Here is a 24333-nt window from a genome sequence, read left to right on the forward strand (position 1 = left end):
TGTTCCCAATCATTAATCCGATTTATGATAAAGCTCTGTATTTTACTGACATGAAGAGATTTCCATAACATAATGCTGAGGGAAGTAAGCAGTTTACTGATTGCTTCCAGAACCTCATGTTTAATCCATTCCAGTTATGCAAAATTTAGTCTTTTAATATGTAGCGAGACGTCTATAAGGATGTTCTTCAAAATGTTAAGACTGGTTTTCACTGGACAGAAGATTTTAAGAGAATTAAAAAAGAAACTTTCTGATTTATATTTTTCTGTAATGTTGTAATTTTTAAAAATAAGTATGCATCATGCTTACAAAGATATTAAAGCTATTCCCAAAGGGAGAAAATATTATCCTCAAGCTGATCCTTTATACTTTTATTTTATTTTAGTTTAGTTTTGGTGGCTGGCTGGTATAGGGATCTGAACCTGTGACCTTGGTGTTACAAGTTGTGCTCTAATCAGCTATACTTTTATTTTTTAACCAAGGAAAGAGTATGGTCTAATACTCATTTTGGAGGATAATCTCTGGATTATCAAAGGGAAGTGTTTTTCACATTGTGGTCCGGGGTTATCTCTATCAGAATCATGATGTTTTTAAAATCATGATGCAGAATCAAAATCTATGATGCTTTTTAAACATAGAGTTCCCAGACCCCTTCCCCACCACTACTTTACTCCAACCAAACACAATAAATCACATATGGGAGGTGGGGTCCGACATGGTTCCCAGTCACTCCTGGTGATATGTAAGTATATTTAAACCTGAGATCCACTGCTTAGAGGAAGAAAAAAACAAAAGGTTAGCGAGTTTACCTGTGTCATTCATATTTATATTTATAGCCATCCTCTCCTATTTCTCTCTCTTTGTCTCTCCACCTGTTTTCCCACAATCTACAGAAGCTGAAATCAAGATGAACTAAGGGCATTGAATATGAGGTGTTTTAGGGATTAAAATATTTAGGAAAACTCACAGAATAACTGATATTCATAGCAACCACTAATCCTTTTGTCTCGATTTCTGTCTCTTCTTACCTGGTACTTGGGTTTTTGATGAAGCCAGTGTTTATGAAATTAGGACAGAGACATGTTGTTTTGACTCCAGTTCTTTTTAAGGCAGCCAGTTCCTCAGTCAAAGCTCTGTGAAATCCAACAGCAGCAAACTTGCTTGAACTGAAAATAAACAGAGAGAGTTTGCAAAATAGTTCAAGAATACTGACATGTCAGATTAATTCAGATGCCTGTTTGTTTTCCTTAGTTAAGTGTGTCCTCCGACGAGTGGCATGAGCATCACATGAATCTCAGGCCCCAGAACAGGCCTCCTGAATCAGAATGTGCATTTTATAAGATCCTCAGGCACATTCAAGTCTAAGCATTCACTGCATCACCACATCCTTTATTTGAGTGAAAAGTCAGTATGTTAAATGTCTTCTTAGAAAAATTGGTAGAGTGTTTGTTGCTGTTTCCATAAAATTCAATGTCGCTATAAGTGTTCATTTTTTTTTTTTTTTTTTTTGTCTTTTTCGTGACCGGCACTCAGCCAGTGAGTGCACCGGCCATTCCTATATAGGATCCGAACCCGCGGAGGGAGCGTTGCCGTGCTCCCAGCACTGCACTCTCCCGAGTGCGCCACGGGCTCGGCCTAAGTGTTCATTATTTATTATAAAATGTTCATGGAATTCTTTTCATTTTAAGTCTTCAGTATATGTCTCAGCTTAAAAGAAAGTGAGAAAAACTTTCCACAGCTTTCTATTTTCCAAAGCACAGGTTAATTGGCAGCCTTTCCTGGAAGCCAATTTGACAAACAGTAACAAATTCATTAAAAATGTGTCATGCTCTTAATGCCAGTAATTTCTCTTTTAAGCATTTATCCTAAGGAAATAATCAACCCTGTTTCCAAAGATTTATGTTCAAGGATAGTCCCTAGGGTATAGTTCATGAAAGCCAAGAGTTGGAAACAATTTTAAATGTCTGTTTTTGCCCATCGGCATTGATATCACCTTGATCCAGTACATCCAGTGATTGGATTCAAGTTGGTCTAGTCACTGAACTCTAGAACTAGAATGTTTGAAAGCATTATTGGGAAGTGATTTTTCCCCTCCTGCTGAACTTGCAGTTTAAAGGCTGTACCTGTGAAATTGCTGGTAGCTATCTTGCCACCAGAGGAGGGGAGGCCACCTGAAACTTCAACTACAGAGCCAAAAAAATCTCTCTTTTGGTCTGAGGTAGTTTAAGTTTTGTGTTCCTTGGAACTAAAAGAGTCCCGACAAATAAAGTCCCAACAATAATGAATATAATGAATAAAGAGTGGCACATATGTACGGTGGCAGGGTTGAAAATAATGTTGCACATATATATTTGTTAACATGCAAATCTTATTCATTTTAAATTTTAAGTGCAATATTATTTGTGCAGATTTTTTTCAATGCATGGCTATATATTTGCATTAAAAAATCATAATAAATGCTCACCATGATTATTTCGGTATGGTGAGATTATTAGTACATATTCTTTTTGCTTTTACTAAACAGTATTTTCTAATTTTCCTTAAGTGTACCAAAAGTGCAGGGATATATTGAAACTCAGAGTTAATAATCATGAGGATGTTAAAGGAATAGTATATTTTTTAACTTTAGGGTGAACCTGCATATAGGCATACACGTATATATGAAAGCTAAAAGTAAATAGATTTTTTTCCCCTGCAACATTTTTTGTAACATTATATCAAATTCTTTCTTATCAATAGTCCACATGATATCAAATTCCTTCTTATAAATAATACAAATTAGTATTTCTTATTCCAAATTATTCTTTTAAATAACATTTCATTACAAGCTAATAATGAGGATTCAGTTTTCCTGGGTATTCCCATACTGGTAATTTTCATGCTTATAAACTGACTATTTGGGTTGAGAAAGTATATTAGCCAGCTAATTATTTCCTTTTTAAAATCAAGATACTTGTGAACAAAATACTTAGCAAGCGGCACAGAACATTTTAGAATAGAACCAAAGATTTACCCTCCCCCACCATGAATTCGATTCTTCCATCTTCATGTTTCACATTAATCATTAAAACTGTTAAACTCTAACTCCAAAACGAAATAAAATTTTTTTTTCCCCAAAAATAGATGATTAGAGCTGTAATACAGTCATTTGCTGTGGCTTCAGCAATTCAGGACAGTGATAGCTGAGGGCTGGATTACACAGAAAAAGAGTCAAGTTATTCTATGTTCCCCTCATTCATTCCAACAATCAGGAATTAGAGCACATATGATCAGTCCCACTGGGGCAGAGCATTTCTGGAAGCTAAATTGAGAGGTGGGACCGTACTGTTTTGTGTATATATAAAGAAGTGGAATTGGAGTATAATACCAACAGGTACCCTCCTGTTATTGAACATGTACAGGATTCCAGATTCTATGCTAAGTGCATTACATTATACGATTTACACTTTACAGAACCTTAATAAGTTAGATGCTATTACTAACCTATCATATGGATGAGGAAAATGAAGCATCGAGAAGTTGAGTAACTTGCCTAAGGTCACACAGCTAGTAAGTGATTGAGTCAATATTCATAATGTCTTTATTCATAATAACCTTGTCTGGAAACAAGTCAAATGCTCATAAACAGTAGAATGGGCAAATAAATTGTGGTGTAGTTTCATGAAGCAACACTCTACAATCATAAAAATGATCAAACTATAGCTACCAACTAAAACATGGATACATCTCACAAATATAGTGTGATTCCATGTATATAAAGATAAAAAATAGGCAAAATTAATCTATGTTGTTACAGTCAATATAGTAGTTACCTTTGGGAAGCAAGGAAGGTTGGTGCTTGGGAAGAGTTCCAAAAAGGTCTTCTGGAGTCTTGTAATGTTCTACTTTTTTGACCTGAATGATAGTTAAGTGGATGTGTCCACTTTGCAGTAACTCATTGAGCTATACACTTATGAATTCTTCATTTTTATAAACGTAGGCTATATTTCAATAATATACTGAAAAATAAACTGAAGATAATTGTGGGCAGTAAGGATCATAGGCTGCAGCAGCTCAGGTCAGTGATAGCTGAGGACTCCAAAGAGGAGTTCTGCAAGGGCTAGCAAACCACAGATCTGTCACAAAGCTGGAAGTATACAAGCTGCTGTGTGCTTGCAACCCTGCTTGTTAGCTTAAATGGCACACTTTTGTGAATTTTTAAAAGCTGTTCCTCTTCTCAAGCTATTTTGCTGCCATCTGCTAGAAAAATCATTCAAGTCTAAAAGGACCTGAATGTGAATACTATACTGTAGAAATGTGTAGTGCACAATCTGCACAACTGTGTGTGTCATCCCAAATCTCAATGAGAACCTATATTCATGTCACAAGCAACCATCACTAATCACCAAAATAAATTTCTCACCCAAAGCATATCCTCTTGTTTTTCACTGCTGAACACTCAGTAGAGCAGAATCAAATCAGAAAGAGCCCCAAGAGCTAGCTACAGTGTTCACTGTGGCAAAGAAAAGGAGGAAGCATGACAGGGCTCACAGCCCTGTGGGATTCTCTCATCCTCTCTGCTTACCTCACGCCTGTGACTGAAGAGGCTGGCAGGGGAGTGGAATGTTGTGTGGTAGCCTGGTAGCAGCACCTGTAACTATCTTCCATCAAGGAAGTGAAATAAATGCCAAATTGTTTTAGCCCAAAGTATATTTCGGCCCAAAATATACTTTGACATATTTCAAGATGGCTAATTCAAGGAGACTGGGAAAATAAGATTAGCCACAAGGCTGGGTTTTTTTTGTGGAAAGAAATTTACATCTGTATGTGCAAACAACCAGGCTTCCTCTGAGGCTCCTCGTTTGGCTACTATCTATTCTTTCTGAAGACAGCTGGGAATTTACCTGAAGTTTTTTTTTTTTTTTTTTTTTGGTGGGGTAGGGGAGGTGGCCTGGCTAGTCATTACAGGGATCCAAACCCTTGACCTTAGTGTTGTAACACCACACTGACCGACTGAGCTAACCAGTCAGACAGTCTCTGCCTTCTCTCTTTTTCACCTGTGATGCCACCTCCCCCAGAGCTCCAGAGAAACCTGGTCTCAGGCCATTGTTCTGGGGCTTGTATCTCCCCCACCTTCTCTGTTTCATGAGCACTGGTATACAAGCTTTGCACCCCACTGGAAAATTGGGCAATTACTCTCTTGTGATTCTCCTGTGCATTGCACCTCACATCACATTAAAATAATAAAATTTGTTGTGCCTTTTTTCATATTAATCTAAATTTTTCAGAGATTTTTATTAATAAGGCTTCAGGGGTGAAGAGGAAGCGTGGCACCTGATGGAGTTTGGATGTGTTGTCCCCTCCAAAACTCAGGTGGAAATTTGATCTCCAATGTGGCAGTATTGGAAACTGATTGAGTCATGGGGGCAGATCCCTCATGAATGGATTAATGCTCTCCCTGGGGGGTGGGGGGTGTGGAGATTAATGAGTGAGATCCCCTTCTATTAGGTCCTGCGAGAGCTAGTTGTTTAATAGACCCTGGCACCTTCTCTCTCTCTCTCTTGCTTCCTCTCGCCATGTGATCTGCTTGTACCTGCTGGCTGCCTGCCACTTTCCACCATGAGTAGAAGCAGCCTGAGGCCTGCACCAGATACAGCTGTCCCAGAATCGTAAGCCAAATAAACCTCTGTTCTTTATAAATCACCCAGTCTCAGGTATTCTGTTATAGCAACACAAAAATGGACTAATACAGCACCTATACCATTTATGGCTGGGGGTTAATTGTATAACTTAAAAAGGCTCTGAAAAAGACAATATACAATCTGGACACCATAGGTCTGTTCTGTGACTGCTTCAACAGTTATTTCACCTTTTTGTTGAAAATTCAATCCAAGTTTATATTTATTTTTAAAACAATTAGAAAACAAATATATGTTCAGAAAAAGGGAAGAAAGGAAGAGAGGAAAGAAGGAAAGAAGGGAGGAAGGAAATATTGATGAACAAAAAGAACAAAATAAAAAGCATTTGTCTTGCCACTACCTAAGAATAACTACTTTCTAGGTGTGGTTAGAGAAAAACAATTTGGTATATATCCTTTCAAACTTTTCAAATGCAAGTTATATATACAGGTTGAGTATCCCTTATCCAAAATGCTTCAGATCAGAAGTGTTTTGGATTTCAGATTTTTTTTTCAGATTTGGAATATCTGCATAAACATAGGAGATATCTTGAGGATGGAACCCAAGTCTAAACACGAAATTGACTTATGTTTTATATACACATAGCCCGAAGGTAATTTTATACAATATTTTAAGTAAATTTGTGCATGAAACAAAGCTGGAGTACACTAGCCATCAGAATGCAAAGGTGTTACTGTCTCCGCCACCCACGCAGACAATCTGTGGTTGTTTGGCATCACCAGCATTCCTGACTCTTAATTTATAAGCAATCGTTTTCTTACACTTATTAACACTTAGGTACTTGACAATAAAAAATGTGACATACCATAAATACAGAGAAAAACATGTGTTCAGGGTAACCAAGCAGCACAGTAGCATCAGCAGAAACCCGTTAGACAACAGCAACAGCAAACAGCAGCAGGTGTTCAGTCTCCACCTATGTTGCTGTGTTTTGATTAAAAGGTTACTGTACACTGTGTATATATATATATATATATATATATATTCTTTTTTTTTTAGGTGAGAAGAAACAACAGAAGCAGTTGAGGGAACAGGAAGTTGGTCCTTTACGAATGAGGGGTCATTCTGCTGAGTGGCTTTTTAAAATGTTTCCTCCAGAGTCATCTGCCTCATTAACAATAGTTTTTGTTTTAGAAGTCTCTCCTTGATTTTATAAACTGGCATGATTTCTTGTCCTGTTATGAATGCTCACTACTCTAGTCCTTCAATAAGCCCAGCACTCACTTTCAACATGTCAACTATAGGCACTTTTTCTGCAGTGTTCACGTCATCTTCATCATCACTATTACAGATTGAGTATCCCTTATCTAAAATGCTTGGAACCAGAGGTATGGAATTTTACACTTGTGGTGTTGTTCTGGCACTCAAAAATTTTTGGATATTGGAGCATCTTGAATTTTGGATTTTTGGATTTGGGATGCTCACCTGTATATATGCTTATATAAAAACAAATTACCTGCCTAGGCCTATATCTCTATGTTTATACACATATGTATAGCTACATATACAACTATATCTATGTTGTTTTTAGAATTTAGATACTTAATTCCAAAACAGCCAATGGCAGAAAACAAATTTGAGCATTATATGTACGCATATTTATTTGAATAATTGCAATTTGACATTTTAAAAGTTATTATTTGCTAAAATACAGAAACAACCAAGAATTATTAGGGTGTGTGAAAACAGCAGAATCACCCTGGCTACAGTGGTCAGACTGATCAATTCTTTTCAACCCAGTGGAGCATACCATTGCTGTGACCTGCTTGCTACAGCAAGTTCCTCAGTTATTACAACGGCAAAGTGTTTAAAATGGGTAACCATTGTTAAAAGAATAAATTTAGGCAATTAAATTTAATGAAGTTTAATTGAGCAAGGAAGAAAAGAAAGAAAGAGGAAAAAAAAAACAATTCACAAATTGGGCATCCCCTAGAGTCAGAGCAGATTCAAAGGGACTGTGCTATTCCTATGTGGTTGGTTAAGATTTATAGACAGAAAAAGGGAAGTGACATACAGAAAACAGAAGTGAGGTACAGAACAGATGAACTGCCTGCAATCGGCCGAGACTCAGCTATCATTTCAGAATCACACTTCTAAGATAGGTTTCAATCTGTTTACATACTAAGTTAGGTCGCAGTTCCTACATGAGAGCTCAAGTCTAAAAGCCTGGAGGCTTTCTCAGGCCAAATTTTTGTTTTATTTAACACCATTAATTTTTTAAAAAAACAATTCCATTAGTTTGGATGCTTTTTATGTTTAGAATCCCAGATAATACGCTCTCTCTTTCTCTTTTACACTCTCTCTCTCTTTCTCTTTTACACTGTTTTGTTTCCACTGATAACCAAAAGAATCTGCTATGATCAGATCAGCTACATTATAAAGTGCCTTGGGAGATCTGGGATAAGTCAGTAATCATGTCCACCTGTCCTGGAAAACTTTATCATGAGAACATTTTATGTAGAAGCTGCCATAATGGAGCCAAAAAGCCACAAAATAACTTAGAATACTTCTTATTACCCTTACCCCAGATCCCTTGGAGGATGTAACATAGTAACAATCCCAAATCTGTACATCAGGTACCACCAATAGAAAACCTGATGAAGTAATAAGGTGGGGCTGTCTTTCTCTCTCTGTCCTTTGACCCTTTCCCCTTTTTTTGATTATAAAATGTTAAGCTCTGCTGGCCCTCTCTGGAACACATTTCTCAGGGTGATCTCATCTGATCTCATCTATCAGTCTCCCCAGCTGCAATCATCAGGTTGACTCAACAAATCTTTGGTATATGTATTTGGTCTCAGTTTCTTTTTTAAGTCAATGCCCCAGAATTTTACCCATTTTTGTTAATATTAAAAATTACTAATATTAATTTTTGTTCATGATAGAAAAATATTGTTCTTATTTTATAATTCCTTGCTGCTAAAAGGAATGAGGAATGCTTTAAGTAGTTGGCTTATATTGAATAAATCCCCTACAGCCCCACTGGAATGGTCCTCTAGCTAAAATGTAGAATAGGATTAACGGTTTGATAATGCTGTTATATAAGAAACTTGGTTTAACTCTCTGCCTATTTCAGCAACTTCGAGATGGTTATCATTATAAAGGTAGTCTTCATTAGACAGGGTGAGATATCTCATGAGTTTAGCATAGGAACTAATGAAAGAAACACATGTTCACATACCAATAAGCCAGTAAAAAGGGGACCACAGTATGCCCGGCTGCTGAAGCTACGGTGACAATATGGCCATGATTATTCTCCATCATTGCTGGAAGAAATGCCTTCGTAGTCTAGAAATAGTTTTCATTAAAAGAGAAAACAAACAAACAAACAAAAAAAAACATTGTATTTCTGATTCACAGACCCATTGGGAACATTTTTAAACAAAGGCATCTATTTTTAACATTGTTCCTGGTATAAATGAAAAAACCCTAAATTAACTGCCAAATGCAGCAACATAAGGCAACTGGATATGATGCCCACATTAGAAAAACTAAGCAAAATAACAAATACTGAAAGCTTTGAGAATGCACCTCATTTAAATTGCTAACTTCTTATGTCCCCGACCTTCTACCCCCTGTCACTGTCATCTGATCTACTGCATAGGCATAATAATTTAGAGTTATCAAAAGAATTTACATTTAATGTGATATTGTCAGAAAATAGTTTGATTATATCATCAATATACTGAATTTTTCAATACTGAAATAGTAATCTTCCAGCAATAACTAAGTGATTTATGCACTAAATATTTATTGAATACCTACTATGTGCTAGGGATACAGAAACAAATAAGAAAATATCCCACATTTTAACAAATATAGAAATATAAAGATAGATGTCAATAACTTGGGAATATTAACATAAAATAATACTGCATTTTCACCAACTCTAATATTCTTTTGAAGTCAGTCATCCCAAACTCATATCCAAGAAAACTTCAAGGCACCTTTTTAAGAACTAGCTAACTGGGAAGTACTTGAAGAAGACTTCAGAAACACACACACACTGTATGTGTACGTATATGTATACTATGTAAGACCTTGAATGGTGAGGTTCATAATAAAGTTTGCAGTTTTAGGGCCAGGAAATGATGTAAGGCCTGAGTCCAATGAGAATCTAAAAGCACACTGGGTTCACCATTACAGAATCACAGACGATTATTCAGATGGTCTCTAATCCTTTTATCTCTAAACAGGAACACACAGAGAGGTAATAACCTAGCTTACAATCAAAACATATACACTCTTGAAGTTTATTATTATCATTAGTTAATTCATTATTATTATTAATATTTCTAGGGGGGGGGAGAAGGATTGGTGGAATTTTGGTCATAGCATGAAAAATGATCTCTTTGTGTAATGTTTTCCCAGTACCTGCAGAAAATTTTAACATAAATACTTCCTTATGTCTGCTGAAAGCTCCACTTTAAACTTAATCTTTGGGGTTTCCAAAAGAGAATGTTTTTGTAAAAGAAATCATACTCACCCAAAAATGGGCAAGTACATTAACTTCAAAAGTCTTTTCAATCTGAGGGTCCTGTGTAGCAAACAAATCCGATGCGTAGACCACACCAGCATTATTTACTAAAATACTAACATCTCCAATTTCTTTCTTCACCTTTAAAAATAAAAAAAAAAATAAATCAATAAATAAATATTCTTTAACAGGTATGAGGGTAGGTTTGCATGTAATGACTATTAAAGAAGTAGGTGTTTTTTCTACTAGATGTGGAAAAATGTAGTTTTATAATCTATGTGCCCACCCACATGGGAAAAAAGCCCAATTTTATTTTGGGTATTTATGTCCAAAACAGCTCTGCCTGCAAGTCTACTAGGTGCAAATTTTTTTTTGCAATTTAGTCCTTTGACTTTGCTCTTTTGGTTTTATATCAAGAGGCAGTTAGCAAAGCAGCAATTTTTAAATACTACTTCAAAAGGTATGCAAAATATATCCAAAGGAATGGAAATCATCACGTCGAAGGGATACCTGCACTCCCATGTTCATTGCAGCTCTGTTTACAATAGCCAAGTTATGGAACCAACTTAAATGTCCATCGACAGACAACTGGATAAGGAAAATGTGGGATATATACACAATGGAATACTACTCAGCCATAAAAAAGAATGAAATTCTGCCATTTGCAGCAACATGGATGAGTCTAGAGAAGATTATGTTAAGTGAAATAAGCCAGACAAGGAAAGAGAAATACCACATGGTCTCACTTATAACTGGGTGCTAAGAAAGAAAGAAATAAAGAAAAGACCTAAACAATTCCTTGAACTTCCAGAATATTAGAGATGGGGGTGAGGCGTGTGTGTGGGGGGTGTTTGGGGAGGGATAGGTTGGGTAAAGGGCATAAAGAAAAATGATGATTTGTAATAATAATATGCTTATAATAAATAATATTAAAAATAAATAAAAATTAAAAAGGTATGCAAAAAAAGTAAAATTAATTGGCAAATTTGGGGACTATCATGGAGAATTACGTAAAACTGATTACAGTATTAAGCTGGCCACATCTTCTATTTCTTTGTTTCTATTTCTTTATTTTCATGGGCAGTCCATGCTATTGCTCACCAATCGTTCTCCATTAGGTGGCGGTAGGCTCAGGGGTGAAGAGTGTGGGGTGTGTTCAATCTCGAGTTGAGTCCTTGCTCAGCCACTCACTATCTGTTGGACTCTGAACAAGTTACTTAACCTCTCAAAACTTCAATTCCTCCTCTGTAAAATAGATATTTTACAACTTCCTTATGAGTTGTTGTGGAACGAATGAAATAATGCACATAAAGGAGCTAGCTCTGTATCTGGTACACATAGTAAACTACTACTATCGTTATATATAATGATTGCATACTCATTTATAACTGTCTACAAGTAACATGTTTGAGGGTTCTTTTCTTGACCTTCTGAGATGTTTATGAGGGTCTTAATATGGAAATATAAATAGGTAAATAATATAAAATGCATATGTATGTTTCTCTTATATGTATGTGTGGTATATGTGTGTGTTTTCTCTTGATAATTAAGTGTACTTGGTATTGATTGAGAAGGAAATACATCTGAGAAAGTACATGGAAGGCTTTATGTGAGCTCTTCAGGCCAGATTTCAAAGGTTATTGCAGCTCTCATAGGTAAAATGATTCAGTCAAAGAAATATAAGCAAAAGAACAAGGCTAGCTGCCAAGAGCAATAGAAGACATCCATTAAATTGTACAGACTTTGTACTCAACAAAGAATAATTACAGGCAATATAATTTTTTCAAAGTAATTGTTTATCTTCTGGACTCTAATGTAGTCAGTAACAGTATCTTCAAATAAGAAAGATCATACAATCTAGATGCTTAAGCTCTACTTTTTGTAAGATTGGAGGTACCATAGTTCTAATGGCTAGCAATACAAGAATATTTTATATGTCATTTTTACAGTTCTTTGAGTACCTAAGCTTCTTGGGTGGATAGACCTAGGGTCACAATGCATTTTGTTACACATTTTGTTCCAAATAAAAGCTAGCTTCCATTAATAGAGTTACCATTATTTAGAGATAGTGCTATGATGTGTTGGGGTACTGAGGCAAATAATCTATTAGAGGCTTTCACTATGTTATACATTTTACATGATTTCATTATTTATCTCATTTAATTCTCAAAACAATTCAATGAAGCAGCAATCTTACATGCCCACTTCAAAGATGAGAAACATGAAACATAGAATGGTTAAGTTTCTTACCCAAGGTCACATGGCTATTAAAGGATGGAGCTGGACTCTCCCAGATCTGTCTGACCTCAGAGCTCAAGACAAGCCATCCCAACCAGAAAGGAAGCTAGGGACAAAGGTCCATTACCACCCTAGTAGGGCAGCAGTATGCCATGCTGAAGGCTCAACAGTCAGATTTTATTTAATTAGGTAATATTTAAATTAGTAAAGTGTCTAAGTTATTTGGCTCTGATCTAAACCATTTTGCCTATATCAACATCTCCAGCACAGTATGAAAATTGTTCAGAAAAACGCCCTGAAGTTATTGAGAAAAGCAGGACATTTTACGTGGCTGAATTGATGAAGCTGCTATAATGCCTCTGAATTAATATAACTCTCAAAATACAAATAACTTTTTGATATTACCAAAGAATTTTCCCAGCCACTCTTGATCTTTCCTTTGTCATTACCTATTACCTTTCTTGGGAGGTGAATGTCTGGTTTGCATATTTCCCAATAATGAAAGTAAGCCTGAGATTTTTAATTGTTTAGGTGGCAAAATGGCCACATCAAAACAGCTACTTCAAAATATCTGATAATCACATGTCCTTGTGTATACTCTGTTTAAGCATATAGCCTTAGAACAATTTCAGTAAAAACACTACAGTTAAAGTATCTGGAATGTGCTAAAATAATAACATTATCTTTTCCAGAACAGCCTATTCCCAAATGAATGCTTCCACTTGAATAACTAAAGATGTTGGGCTAGAAGATCCCCCTAACAACGACTAATAACAAAATTATATAGGTAATATTGGCAATTCTATCAAAACACTAATAACTAGTACTTACAAAGTCATTACTGTGGGCCTGTACTGTTCTAAGTACATTAATAACCCTATGAGGTAGGTACTGCTGTGATCCCCATTTTATAGTTGAGTAAACTTAGACACAGAGAGATTAAGGAACTTGCTCAAGGTCATATAGCTACTATTAATTGGAAGAGCAGAATTTGAACCTAGCAGCCCAGCTCCAGAGCCCATGGTCTTAAACACTATGCAATATGCTCATCTCTATGAAGTATAAGCATTAAGTACAATAGTTATTGTTAAATAAGGATGTTTCTTCTTGCCTATAGGTAATGCTGTCACTGTACCCTGAGGAAAGCTATTGTCTCCAAGGAAAGCTATTTTCTCCGAGGAAAGCTATTTTCTACCCTTGGCCTGGGTAAATTCTAGTTGTTCTTTTGACTTAGCTCAGGTCTTACTAATAATAAAGAATTATCAGTTAGAAATAAAAAACTAAAATTTAAAAATAGCCATTAAAAATGAACCCAAATCTAAAATTCCCTAAAGAGTCTGAGTCAAGAGTTGAATAATTCACATCTGGTTGAATAATTCACATCTGGCTGAATCAGAATCTTTACACCTACTGAATCAGAATACCCAGGGGTGAGGTCTAGGAATGTGTATTTTATTTTATTTTTATTTATTTATTTTTTCTGTGACAAGTAGAATTTTATTTATTTATTTATTTTTATTTTACTTTATCAATATACAATATAGTTGATTTTCATGTCCCTTTACCAATTGCTCCTTTCTCTCTTCCTCCTCCCACCCCCCATCAACATCATATCTGTTTACTTATCTTAATAAGTTCAAGGAATTGAGATTGCTGTATCTTCTTCCCCCCCACTCCGTTTATTTGTTCGTATATTTATTTATTTATTTATTTATTTATTTTTAGCTCCCACAAATAAGTGCGAACATATAGTAAGGAACATGTATTTTAAAGAATTTGCCCAGGTAATTCTGATGATCTTCCTTCCATTAAGGTATTTAGTTAACAGATACAAATGAGAATGCATTCAGAATGAAACCCCATTATATATAGCACATCTCAGTTGTATACAGAAGAGGCAAATAATGCTTGATAGATCTATCTACATTAAAACCTGATAAATAATAGGTTTATTCTAAGTTTCTAATACAATTCTTTGACTGGGATTCAGAATACTCTGAGTGATTCTTCAAGTGTCATCTAAGGATATTCATCTGTGTCAGAATCTTGGACGAGGTGAGGGTGTGTAGAGTGCTAAACATGGAGCTTCCTGGGCCCTGCCCTAGACCCGCTGAAAGAAAACCTCTGGGGGTGAAACCCAAGAGGGTGTATTTTTAACAGCTCCCTGGAAGGTTCCAGAACACACTAAAGTCTGAGAACATCAGTTCTAGGTTCTAGTTCTGGGTCTGCCACTAGCTAGTTGCATAACCTTGGGAAAATCACAACATTTCTCATTTACTTTATCTACATCATGAACAGACTGGGTCATCTCCAAAATACCTCCTAGTTGTAACATATGATTCTAACTAAATATAAAATTTCACCTTCTTTGCAGAGCTGTAAATATCTTCTCGGTTACTACAGTCTACCACAAAGGTATGAGCCTTGGCACCAAGTTTCCTGCATTCAGCAGCTGTTTCCTCAATTCCATGCTAGGAAAAGCAACAAAGAGGGCAAGAGAACAAAATAAATGACATGAGCATATTATATCATGTGGAAAATATAATTAAAGATAGATTCTTTGAACTTGAACCGGACATGAATTTAACTGACACACATTTTTGGCAGAGATATAGGCATATTTTGCTTTCATACTTTCACTAGCTTCTTTTATTTGGAACTGAATTTAAAGCAAGCTTTTTAAAAAAAAGAAACATCTTAAAATACTAGCTTTACATTTATAAATTTTATATACTGTGTAAACATATGTATTTGTATGTATTCTTACCAGGCTTTAAAAAATATAACCTTAAGCTATTTTCCCATGTCATTAAAAACTATTCATGATATCAATTTACTGGCTGCAAAATAAGTAAGTAATGAGTTAACTATAGTTCTTTCACTCATTTATTCCTCCAGCATTTTAATGCGTAGGTCATATTCACCGAGCTTAGAAGAAGCTTGTAGGCACAAATATGAATGAGACTTTATTAGTCCATTTCTGTTGCTTATAACAAAATACCTAGCACTGGGTAATTCACAAGAAAACAAAATTTATTGATTACAGTTTCAGAGGCTGGGAAGTCCAAAGTCCAGGGAACACATCTGCTGAAGGACTTGTGGGGGTGACACTGACCAAGAGGTCTCACATGGCCAAAAATGGTGGAGCAGAGAGAGAGAGAGAGAGAGAGAGAGAGAGAGAGAGAGACTCACATGCTCTCCTTTTAAAGCCCTCAGGACCACACCCCTGACCACCATTATTAATCCATTCATTATCGCATGGTCCCATAATCTGATCACCTCTTCAGGGCCCCACCTTTCAATTACCATAATAGGATTTCCCACCCTCTTAACAGTCACAGTGGGGATCAAGCTACTAATACATAAAACTTGAGGAACACAATCCATATCAGGGACAGAATCCTGACCCCCAGGGGCTCTCAGTATAGTAGGAAGAAACATAAAATATGTATAATATTTAGATAGAACCACATGAAATTGTTATTTGTTTGGTAATAAAGGATTGACTATTGGCAGTTGCATATGAGTCAACCTACTACATTGTGGTAAGTATAACAATAGAGTTAAATACAGGGAGTTATGGGAACAGAGGAAGAGCACACATTCCAACTCTAGAAGAGGTACTTCAGTTGGGTCTTAAGGGAGAGTAGAACAGCCAGGGAAAGAGGGGTGAATGGGCATGCCAGGCAGGGTGTAAGCAAGGGGATATATTCCTGTATGGTCCTATGGGAACCACTAGTAAATTGTTACTGGATGGAGTCAAAATTAAGGTGTTACATATTCTATCATTTTATGCAAAAAGTGAATGGGGAAGCACTGATTAAATTACAACCAAGTTTGTGTATTATAGTGATTATTCTGGCTGATGTATGCAGGGCAGATTTTAGGGGTTGACACTGGAGGAAGGGAGGGGCATTGATTTTGAGTCACCTTAAATTCAGGATCATACCAAAGGGATATGTTTTTGTTTGTTTTTATCTTTGCTTGTTTGTTTGCTTGCTTTTGACCAATTTTTAGCTTTTTTATTTTAAGAGGATGTCTCAAAACATGCCTTATATTGAAGTCTAATCTGTGAACTTTGCAAGCTGAGAAATTGTCGGCTAATGCATTAGTGGACAGACCTGGGAGAACTTACACATTTATTTGCCCACAGAGAAGATGGTAAATCAGAACACCGGTGTACCAGTTTGCTAGTAAACAGCAATCAATGTCACAGAAAAACCAAATCTGGACAGTTATGGGAAGAATTAGTAATTCGTGTAGTGAACATGGTAGAGTAGTAAAGGGAAATGGGGTTTTCCCTTACTGAAATCTCCCCCACAAACTGTAGGACACTCTAATGAGGAACCTTCATTCCTCAAGGGATATCAAACATCTCAGGTAAACCTTCTGTTACCTTCCTGTACCTAACCAGCAACATTTAGCATTCTCCTTTAACATGGTACATATATACAATGGAATATTATTCAGCCTTAAAAAGGAATAAAATTCTGACACCTGCTAAACATGTACCACCTTGAGGACTTTTTAAACTAACTGAAATAAGCCAGACACAAAAGGAGAAGTATTGTATAATTTCACTTACATGAGGTACCTAGAGTATTATATTCATAGAGACAAAAAGTAGAATAGTGGTTGACAGAGGCAGAGGAGAGACAGGTTTGGGTAGTTAATGTTTAATGGGTACAGAGTTTCAGTTTAGGAAGATGAAAAAGTTCTGGAGAGAGATTGCAGAGATCATTACATAATAATGTGGATGTACCTAATGCCACTGAACTGTACACCTAAAAATGATTAAAACGGGAAATTTTGTGTTATATATATTTTACCACATTAAAAAAAGTTTTAAGAGAGTATATGGGCTGGCTGGTTAGCTCGCTTGGTTAGAGTATAGTCCTAATAACACCAAGGTCAAGGGTTAGGGTTCCCAAACCGACCAGCTGCCAAAAGAAAAAAGAAAAAAAAAAAGTATACTACAATGATTCTTGGGGTTTTCTCCTTATAATCTCCTTATAATGTTTTTTTATTTTGCACAAATAAATTTCCCTACTTTCAACAAATTTTACAATAAAAATTCATTTCCCATTTATTTCATTTTAAGAGATTTTCTTGTTCCTGGTTGGCTCTCTGTAACCACCAATAGACTGCCCGTGTGGAGGTCCAGGTGCCTTCTTTCACATCTTCTGTCTCACGTTTGCCCTACTTCTTTGGTCTTCCTCACGTAGATCCAAAATCTGCTTTCCACACCCTCTGAACTGTGCAACCAATTTAAGTTCTCAATCCCTCCAAGAAAAATTTCAGACCCCCCCATATTCACTTGGTAAGAAATAAAAAATAAGCAGACCTTCAGGAAAAAAATGAATTTCTCCTTTAAAATTTTTCTCAGCACAGTGGAATTGCTCATTATTCTTTAAGATTTTCTCTGGTAACTTTTTTTCTGTGTTGGATACAATACTTACAGTTTAATCCTGGGTTCTCCTTTAGTCTTTACTTAATATTCTTTGCTTTCTATCACCACGAATAAGACCTTTTCACCCATTATCTAGAGTACTAAAAATTTAAATATTTTTCTGATTCCTCCCACTTTAAAAAAAAATTATTCTTTAATTCATTTCTTAATTTAACAAGCAGTTTTTGAGCACATATTATGTGCTTACCACTTACTGTAAATTTATCTTTCCAAACTAATCTAACCAGGCATGGGGATACAAATGTCGAAGAAGCGATGGATTATCTACATAACACAGAATGAATAATTTCTGGTGTCAATCTCAGTAGAACAGCAAAGCTGAAGCCACTAGTAATTATTCCCTAAGTTCACATTCCTTTTTTGTAGCCTTAATGATAAATATGAAGATGCCAGTCCCTGACATCCCGAGATGGGTACTCTTGGCCATTGCTATCCTCACGACTTGAGTTCATCTGAGAAATTGTCTTTGTACCCTAGGTGAAAAGCTCTTGATCTGGTCCCATCCTGCCCTTGCAGCTTGATCCAACAACAATCTTTAACTCCTTTGCCCTCCTCCACATATTCACCAGCCCAAGAGTTTCACATCTCTAGTTTATACCTGGACTGCTTCAAACCCCAACTCTACCCTTCCCTAGTTAGGTTCAGTGGTTCTCAGACTTTTAGAATTTAAAATCTATAAAATTCCAAGAAAAATAGAGTGGGGTGTGTATACTGAATTGGGATTACCAACCTTTTATTTGGTCAAGTAAGGACATTAAAAACTAACAAAATAACTATCATATACTACCATTGTAATTTCATTGAAAAAAAACCACTACCTCAAAAAAAGTAGAAAAGACATAATCTAGAAATAAAATATGGATTATTTAAATTAAACTAATTTAACCTAATAAAAACTCACTACATTGTCCTTAATTTTTCTGACCACTTGTCACAACCACCACTGGTCTGACAAGCTACCATCCTACCATCTCCTATCTGAATTATCACAATAGTGTCTTAACTGCTCTCTTTGTTTCACTTGATCCTTCAATCTCTTCTCCTCTTCAATCCCTTCTCAATCCATTGGCCAAAGGATTCTCTTCTATAGAAGTTGGTTCAAAAGTCTCTACTGACTCCCTACACTAAAAGCCAAAGTACATACAATAACTTATAAGAAACTTTATGATCTGAACGTCTTGCCACTAGCGCTATCCCACAGAAATATAATGTGAGTCATGTACATAATTTTAATTTTTCTAGTAGCCACATTAAAAAGACAAATAAAATATACTGGTAAATTAAATTTTAACCTAATACATCCAAATTATTATTTCAACATGTAATCTATATAAAAATTAATATGATATTCTACATTCTTTTCTTCATGCTAAGTCTTTGAAATTCAGTGGGTATTTCCACCTACAGTACATTTCAATTCAGACAAATGCTCAAGGAACTTTGGCTACCACCTACTAGCGTTATTGGACAGCACAGAGCCAGATGTTTCTTGTACTCTCTCCCTACCCTTGCTCTGTGCGAGGCTTTGCATTTGCTGATCCTTCTCCACAGACAGATGTGCAGGGCTCACCGTACTCTTAGCATCTTCTGATCTTGACTTAACTGTCTCCATCTCAGTCAGGCCTTCCACCTGTGCAAGATCAACACTCTCACTGCTGCCCCACTTCCCACCCCCGTACACAGCCCTTACCCCTTTGATGTTTCTTTTTCTTTATACTTGACACCATCTAACAATTATAAATTTTATTATACAGTGTGTCTTGTTTATTGTCCCTAGTTCATAAGGCTCATGTTTTCTTCACTGCTGTATCCTCAGTTCTGCATTAGAATGGTCCTCTGCAGACAGTAGGTGCTCAATAAATATTTGTTAGATAAATGTACTTCTCTCCAGATCAGAGAAAATTTTGTACAAACCAGCACTGAGCATTGGAAGTCATTAACCTAACTCTTACACATCTTTGAATTTTAGCTTAAATTGCACTTTGTCAAGGAGTAATAAGACTAAGACTCTAGGAGTGTTTACCATGTGCCAGACACTGTGCTAATTGCTTTGCATACATTCTCTCATATCATCCTCCCAGCCTTCTGAGGTAGGTACTGTTATTTTATCCATTTTGCAGAAAAGGAACTAAAACTCTGGAAAGTTGAGTAAGTTACCCAATGGAGAAGTGGAGAGCTCAGATGTGTCTGACCACACCACCATGCCAGACCATGACCACGCCTGCCTAGGCTGGGCCTAGTCTGTATCTTTCATTGTTCTTGTCAATACTTAATGTCTATTTTTTTCTACTAAATTGAGGGCATGGGACCCTATCTCCTGCTTGCCACCCTGTCTCTAACGTCTAGGCAATAGATAATAACTACTTGTTGATTGCTGTCTCAATCAACCACTTGCTGGGTTAGCTCTCATTTAACTTCACATCCTTTGAATTCTTGTTTACAATACTGGATGTCAACTAGTGTGTAATGGATGGGTTTCAGGCCATCAGATGCCTTCCAGAAACCCTTTTGTTCATCTATCAAAGGCCAAATAAAAGATTAGATTCTAGGTCCTCTTCCCTTCCCTAAGCCCATACCTACAACTGTCCTGGGTAAAAGATTACAGTAAAGGTCTTTTTCTTTTTCTTTTTTGTTGTTACTAAAAGATGGTTTTAAAAAATTACTCTTAGCAATAACTATGGCAGAGTAACATTGCTTTTTGTTGGGTATAATCTATTAAACCACTTATCTCAGTAACTGCAAGTAAGACTTTTTCTTAATAGGTACACACCTCTTACTCTTTTATTATACCAGCTAAAACGACTACTTTTTCCATACAATTAAGGCAGAGGGATCAGTGAAATCAGGTTCAGGAGGAGATCACAAATTATTTTCAGAGCAAAAGTGAGGATGAATTTATAATGTCAAATTAGTGATGGACAACAACTGGGAATCTTACATCCTCTAGGTCTGTTCATCGTGTGATCACAAACACATTAAATTCATGCCCCCCCCACATCTGCAAAATGGCAACAGAAATTTTTTTATGCCGACTTTACAGAGATGCTGCAAGGGGTGGTTGCCAGCAAAATGCGGACGTGTCCACAGATTAAAGGTACCAGGAAGTAAAACACAGTAAACGCTATTACCTTATTTATATCCCAGAGAACCAGTTTGCATTTAAGTTTGGCAAATTCATAGGCAGTCAGTCTCCCGATTCCATGTCCAGCTCCCGTAATCAGGACGATTTCTCCGGTGACTGATTTTCTCTTCTTAGGAATAAAAAGCTTCACGAAAGACTCTAAAGAGAAGAGTATTAGTAAGGGCAGAAGCAGGAGGCGGTCTAGCAGGAATTTCATTCTTTTTGTTGCTGCCAGCTTTTGGTGTGTTTCCTACCAATCACTCAAACTGCTTTTGAAGGGTTATTCGATCAAACACCAGACAGAGTACAAGCCAGTGCGAGGAAGGGTTCCTCTATAGAAGAGAAACAAACAACTCTGAAACCGTTCCTTCCGCGGGGCTGGGCTTTGCCAGGTCTTTCTCAATTGGCTCGGGCTGCAGTGCGGAGGCTGCTCGCTCGGAATTCAGGGAGGGACAAAGTCCAGGGCAGAGCGAGCTTCCTCCTTCTGCGTCGTGCAGCCCCTGCGAGGTGTGCGGCCACGACAGCCTTTCACCTACTTTCTCCCAGTCTCGTGAGCCGACCTTGGAGGGTTATTTGCACGCTTGATTTCCCAAATTTGATAAATTCCCTTCTCGTACAAGGGTAACTGACAGTGTCCGTCGTCCAGATGCTTCTTTGAAAGTTGACGGTTGCCGATCACTAGATAACAGAGGCAAATGTAGATTCCTATCTTACAGAATCCTGGAAAGGTCCATTGTTCTGCTTCCGGCTGAGAAATGACGCTAAAACACAGTTTACTTTGAATAAGCACGATTTCTGGAGGAAGAGGAGATTTTGTCTTTTCAAGAACAGCGATAATCCAGCCCCAGGAAAAAGTTAAAGGGAAGAGCATATTTGGATAAGCAATTTTCACTTGGCCTGTTAGAATCTGGAAAAATATATTGCACTTGAGTAATTGTGTCTTTATCTAGGCTAATAAATCACTGCCTCCAGAATGAATAATAAAATAGAAAGAAAATCACTTCGCCTAACTATTTGTTTTAGTAGCCCATATATGTGGGTATTTAACATATGTTAACTGGTTATTTAAAAAAAAAAAAAAAAATATATATATATATATATATATATATATATATATATATATATATATCCTGGAGATTGGTTACTGTAAGAAAAAACCTAACTAGGGCTTGGGAGCAGTAAGATCTTAATAATGGTCTGTTATATGCGTTTTTTTCCTTACAGGACTTGAATGTGGGCTTTGTGCAAGACACTCCAGTGCTTGGGAAAAGACTTTTGCCATATGGGTGATGAATGGTCAACCTTTTTATTTGAGAGCTAGAAAGATCACAAAAAAATGAAGTTCAGAAGTAGTTCATACTCACTTCTCCCTCTTAAGCAGCCCTACATTGTTACAGAGAATGAAGGGATAGTGACGGTCCCACAAAAGTAGAAGGTCACTGTGGAGTTCTTTTAATTCTGCATATCAGCAGCAACTTTTTTTGTATAGCCCCTAAATTCAAGTTTGCAAAAACACAAACAATTGTACAGAAAGTTTACAGTTTCTAAAGTTTTTTTTCTCCACATGTATCACTTAATTTTCAAATGCCTCCTAGGAAGTAGAGAAGAAAAATATTTACATCCCTATTTTGTAAATGAATAAATCAGTTAGATTGACTTTTTAAAGTTTCCACAGTGAATTTAAAACACACCTGGGCCTAGACACATGTTCAGTGTTTGTCAAACTGTTTTGCCCAACACCTACAGGAAGAAATCGTATTTTACATGGTGACCTAGTATATGTGTGTGTGTATGTGTTAGCTTTCACATATGGTGATGTTCATATATATTGAGGCTCTGGCTCTGCTCTTTCCTATTCTATCCTACTTAAAAAATTGGATTAAAAAAGCTAGTAGTAAGAACCTAGCATTTGGACGCAGTCATACCAGAATCCCATACATGTGACTTCCCCTCCCTGAGCATCTGTTTCCTAATTTGTAAAACTGGGATATTACTAATACCCTACAGGATTCTTGTCAAAGTTCAAATAAGTTAACAAAAAACACAGTGCTTTATCAACTATTCAACTCTATGTAAATTATAATTAACATTAATATAATATGAATGATGTGAATGGTTCTGTGAATGCTGATTAGCTTCAAATCTGACACGGGCTAATGTAAGTGATTTTATATATTTGTGGTTTTTAAAAGTAGCTTTCATTGGTAGAGTTTAAAATGTTTTATACATGGAGCATCTTAATTTCATGCTGCCATCCCAGCTGTTGAAGTGGTATAAAAAAAAAAAAAAAGAAAAAGAAAGGTGAAGATAAGAGGTCTTTCATCGATGTCTTGAGCACTCACCATGGCTAGGCTTTATGCTAAGTGCATCACATTCATACAACATTTCATTTTATCCTCTCAATAACCTTAAGCAGTAGGTTCAATTAAAATCTCTATTATACTAATGAAGAAATAAAGAATTAAGAGCAATTAAGCAAACTGCCCAGGCCATAGTATAAATGGTAGAGTTGAATTTAAACCTAGACCATCGTCACTATGCTATTGCCTCATTTCTTCAGGCAAAAAAGAAAAGCTAACCCAGTTCTAAATAACTTGATAAATTCAAAAGGATAAAAACTCCTAATATTAAATCACAACATTCATAACACCTCCGTCTTATACCATTAGGTGATGGAAATACCTCATTAGCAGATGATAGATTGCAGCTGTTAAAACAATGAGTTTGAATTCCTACCAAGTTTTTATTAGCTGTATGATATCTGGTTAATTACTTCACCTCTCCTGAGGTCTCAGTTACCTCATCTATAAAATGGATATAATAGCAGCTTAGTTGCTATGAAGTGTAAATGAGATAAAAACACAGAGTTAATACATGACAGTTAAAACACAAGAGTAAATGAGATATAGAAAAAGCACAACTTGCACACAAACATCTTGCACACAAATATATGTAATGAATGATAGCTTTTACTATATTTTAGCCAGTAATAGGTCTATGATCTCAAGGCTGGCTCTGTGGTATCCTAGTGGATTTAGACTGATAGGCCACCACACTTAGCAATTACCTAGGGCAGTGAAGAATGGTCACTTTTCCTCTAAAGAATGCTGAGGAAGATTTCATTCAGAAATGATTGCCAGACTGTGCTAAAGTAGGCTCTTCCAGTAGTTTTCTTGTCATCTTGGGATAGAAACCTTCACAGTTAGCTCTGAAGTCTAAATTTTAAAGGTGCAGGGAGTGACATGTTAGCTTGTGCAACCAAATCTTTTTTTCTTTTTTCTTTTTTAAGCAGTGAATCTATGAATTCAAAGTAATTAATTTATCTGGTTTAAAAATGGTTCAACAGGGCAAG

The 24333-nt window shown here is 36.3% G+C and overlaps 1 protein-coding gene across 1 annotated transcript in view; it reads right to left on the reverse strand.

Annotated features, from left to right (window-relative positions):
• The window catches only part of HSD17B11 (hydroxysteroid 17-beta dehydrogenase 11), a 38406-nt gene extending 17208 nt beyond the window's left edge, over positions 1-21198 (reverse strand). The window contains exons 1-5 of the mRNA XM_063108481.1: positions 20989-21198; positions 14754-14861; positions 10162-10293; positions 8857-8963; positions 1029-1166 (exon numbers count right to left, since the gene is read on the reverse strand). Of these exons, the coding sequence (XP_062964551.1) occupies positions 1029-1166; positions 8857-8963; positions 10162-10293; positions 14754-14861; positions 20989-21198 (695 nt within the window). The remainder of the gene's footprint in view (positions 1-1028; positions 1167-8856; positions 8964-10161; positions 10294-14753; positions 14862-20988) is intronic.
• Positions 21199-24333: the final 3135 nt, after the last annotated feature.

The sequence above is a fragment of the Cynocephalus volans genome, chromosome 9 (assembly GCF_027409185.1).
Source record: "Cynocephalus volans isolate mCynVol1 chromosome 9, mCynVol1.pri, whole genome shotgun sequence".
In the NCBI taxonomy this organism is placed as follows: domain Eukaryota; kingdom Metazoa; phylum Chordata; class Mammalia; order Dermoptera; family Cynocephalidae; genus Cynocephalus; species Cynocephalus volans.